The sequence below is a fragment of the Trypanosoma conorhini genome, assembly GCF_003719485.1.
Source record: "Trypanosoma conorhini strain 025E chromosome Unknown Tco_14.4_contig_00080, whole genome shotgun sequence".
Taxonomy (NCBI): Eukaryota; Euglenozoa; class Kinetoplastea; order Trypanosomatida; family Trypanosomatidae; genus Trypanosoma; species Trypanosoma conorhini.
In genome coordinates this window covers 13,896-17,231 of record NW_021704162.1, presented here as the reverse complement: position 1 = coordinate 17,231, position 3,336 = coordinate 13,896, and the positions used below count along the sequence as shown (strand labels likewise).

At 60.0% G+C, this 3,336-nt stretch overlaps 2 protein-coding genes across 2 annotated transcripts in view, besides 3 other annotated features; both read right to left on the bottom strand.

The window, feature by feature from the left end:
• Tco025E_02133 (kinesin K39, (ISS)) overlaps window positions 1–1,823 on the bottom strand; it is a gene marked incomplete at both ends in the record, with an annotated part of 1,863 nt that extends 40 nt beyond the window's left edge. The window contains one exon of the mRNA XM_029369068.1: window positions 1–1,823. This exon is cut by the window's left edge and continues 40 nt beyond it. Within this exon, the coding sequence (XP_029230902.1) occupies window positions 1–1,823 (1,823 nt within the window).
• Window positions 1,824–1,990: 167 nt separating this feature from the next.
• Window positions 1,991–2,055: a microsatellite.
• A 268-nt stretch (window positions 2,056–2,323) lies between these two features.
• Window positions 2,324–2,369: a microsatellite.
• Window positions 2,370–2,731: 362 nt separating this feature from the next.
• Window positions 2,732–2,764: a microsatellite.
• Window positions 2,765–2,839: 75 nt separating this feature from the next.
• On the bottom strand, window positions 2,840–3,334 carry Tco025E_02132 (large subunit ribosomal protein L8e; the record flags this gene model as incomplete). The annotated part of the gene is made up of 1 exon (XM_029369067.1): window positions 2,840–3,334. A coding segment is annotated over one exon (495 nt), but the record flags the coding sequence as incomplete, so codon positions are not given.
• Window positions 3,335–3,336: the final 2 nt, after the last annotated feature.

Below are 3,336 nucleotides of genomic sequence, written 5' to 3'. Positions count from 1 at the left end.
CTCCGCCAGCTGCCCTCCAGCTCCGCCACGCGCCCCGTCAGGCCGTCCCTCGCATCGCCGAGCTCCGCCAGCCGCCCCTCCAGCTCCGCCACGCGCCCCGTCAGGCCGTCCCTCGCGGCGCCGAGCTCCGCCAGCCGCCCCTCCAGCTCACGGCGCGCGTGCTCGCTCTGCTCCTCTAATGCTAGACGGGCAGCTTTGCTATGAGTAAGGCGTAGTTCGAGCTCCCGTTCAATACCCAAAATTAACTTCAAGCATTCTTCGTAATCATTTTCTTTTTTCTTATTTTCAGGTGTGTTTTCCTGTTCTTCTTCCCGATTGATCTCTGCACATGTGCTAACAGCAGTTGTACAAGGAGGCTTTTCTAGCGTTTCGTCTTCTTTTTCCTCAATGGCCAGCTTCTTTCGCAGCGCATCGAGGTGGATTTGTATATCGTGTATGTTGTTGTTTTTAGCAAGTACAGTTTGATGCAGCGTGTGTATGGTGGCCGATGCGAGCTGTATGCAATCACTTCGCTGCAGTGTAGCCTCTTCTCTGCGGGTGACAGAGGTCGCGTCACTTGTGGCGCCACCGCAGGTGGAGCCCGCGGATGCCGCTCCATACAGGGCGGTGGTGTCCTTCGCGGTCTCAAGCAGCGCGTGCGCGATGGCGCACAGCTGCTGTAGTGTGGTTTCCTCCTCCGCGAGGAAGGTGTGGCGCCAGCGCGCCTCCTCCTCCTCCAGTTGGGCCAACCAATACGCCCCTAGCGCCTGTTCGCCGGAGAAGTCGCTGTATGAGTCGCGGGAATCATAATACTCTCTTTCTTCCGGCAGCAACGGAGAGGTGTTCCGGCTTGGGCGCCCGGTGCCGGTGAAGTTGAGCGGCTCGTAGGACAAGTAGGGGTCTTCGCGCGTCCCCGCGTCCACCGCAGCGGAGGTCGTGGCGGCGCCGTCGGTGTGCAGCGCATCCAGCTGCACGGAGAAGTCGCCATGGGCGTTGGTTGGGGCGGAGACGGAACGAGTCTTTGCTTCCCCCAGTCGTAAGAAGTACTCCAACCACATGCGTTGGTCTTGTTTGACGTCCGTTGCGAAGATGAACAGACGACGCTGCCGTCGCGTGGAGGCGCCGGCGGAGACCCCACGCCCACTAAACTCAATGCCAAAGTAGTAGTACCGCCGCATCATCCTCCCGCCGCGACTGTAGAACTGGCGAGCTGGCCCCGGTGCCGGCAGGCGCGTGCTTTGACTGGCCCACCACGCGCTTTTTCCGAGGTTCAACTGCACGGAGGTGTTGTTGTCGTGGCGCCGCGCCAGTCGTGTCATTGGCGCCTGTCGGCTGGGAACCATGTGCCTGTGGCTGTGGTAAAATGTAAATATGACGCGAACACCATCAAACTGCATCATGTCAAGTATGCGGCTCTGACGGCTCCAGCTGGAGGAGACTGTCAGGCGGTGGTCATCGCACGTCACCCACTGCATCGCCGCGTGCTTGTTCCCGCCTGGCCCGTCGGAGGTCACGTGCCACAGCTCACCCTCCATGGCCTCTGAGACGCCCGCGTTGCTCTGGCTGGGCGAGAGCGCGCGGAGGAGCGTGACGCCGCCGCCTGCAAGCCTCACCGAGTGTCGTGCCTCCAGCGACGGCGAGAAAGAGGCGCCCAAGGGCGCGTTCGCCCCGTCGGCATCGTTCTCCGACTCCTCTGCAGGGGGCAGCAGCTTCGGCAGCAAAAAACCCCGCCCTTTTCTTACGCCAGAAGGCAGTGACTTCCGTTGCGGTTTGCCGCTGGGTTTCCTTTTCTCTCCTTCTCCAGGCACCGGTGTTGTTGTTCCTCCTACGCCTGTCTCGTGCATCGTCCCTGCTGCTTCCTGCCGCCGTCTATGTGGCTCCGCCCCGCGCGTGTAAAGTCGTCGAACCCAAATAAAAAAAAGGAGTGGGTGCTGCTTCTTCCCTCAACTTTCTCTCACTTTCTCTATCGCCGCTTGCGCACGCGTAGCCGTGCGACAAATAGACACAAGTAATACAAATATAGATATATATATATATATATACAGGCCTATATATATATATATGTGTGTGTGTATACGCGGGGCAAGAACTATGGCTGATACCAAATACGGCGCCTCGAGTCTCCGCGTGTAAGCCTCTTCCCAAGGACAGAAGCAGCTGCACTTTCACGAGACGCTTTCCGCACTTTTTTTTTCAACCTTTCCTTACTTTTCAAGCGACCTGTGTCGCTTGCTGTGTGCTAGTTTTCTCGCTCGTGCCTTACTTGGGGTTCCACTACGCTCCTTCCCTCGCCGCTTGCCTGCGCGGGTGCCCCTCCCCTCAGACGCAATTCAGTCAGTCAATTTGTGTGTGTGTGTGTGTGTGTGTTTGTTTGTTTGTTTGTGTGTGTGCCTCGCTTAACTTTTGTCGTCACTCCCATGTGCGTGAAGGCCACCGTAGCAAAAACACTGCAGCTGCGCGTGCGCGAAGTGAAGCGGCGGGGCCGGTGCAGTGATGGGGGGCGGGGGCGGTGTGTGAGAGAAGAGAGAACGGGAGGGCGAAGAAGAAGAGACGGCGATGCACGCACCCACACACGCAGGCATGGGGAGAGGAAGCGAGAGGGGTCGGGAAGGAGCAGCAAAGGCTGCAACGACGCGGACCCGGCTGCTGCCACGCACCGGCCGGCCGGCACAGCCGACGGAAGGGGTTCAAAAAAAAAAGGAAACATAACAAATTACAATCCAATCAAAGAAAAAAAAGACTAAGCTGGGATCACAGACACACCACACACACGCACACATTCACATGCGCGGAGGTGTATGTGGGTGGGTTTAGCGTCGCCACTTGTCGCTCCCGCGTCTCGGCACCGCCGCCACTGCGTTTACTCCTCCGGGTGCCAGGCGCCCTTGACGGCCCTGCTACCGCGGATGCGACCGGTGCGGCGGGCGGCGATGAGGCCGACCTTCTGGCCCGGCGGTGCGTGGCGCGAGACGGTCGACGGGTGGCCAATGTGCTGATGGTTACCACCACCGTGCGGGTGCTCCACGGGGTTGCGGGCAACACCACGCACCTTGGGCCAGCAGTTGCGCTTCCCACGGAAACGGTAGAAGGAGTTACCGGCCTTCAGCACGGGCTTCTCAATACGGCCACCACCGGCGATGATGCCAATCATGGCGCGGCAGGTGCTGGGGACGGTCTTCTTCTGCCCGCTCGGCAGCTTCAGGCGCGTGCGGCCCGTCTCGTGGTTGTGCGAGATGATGATGCAGTAGTCGCCCGAGGCGCGTGCGATGGTGCCGCGGTCGCCGACCTTCGCCTCCACGTTGCAGACGATGCACCCCTCCGTGATCTGGCCGAGGGGCAGCACGTTGCCGATGGCAA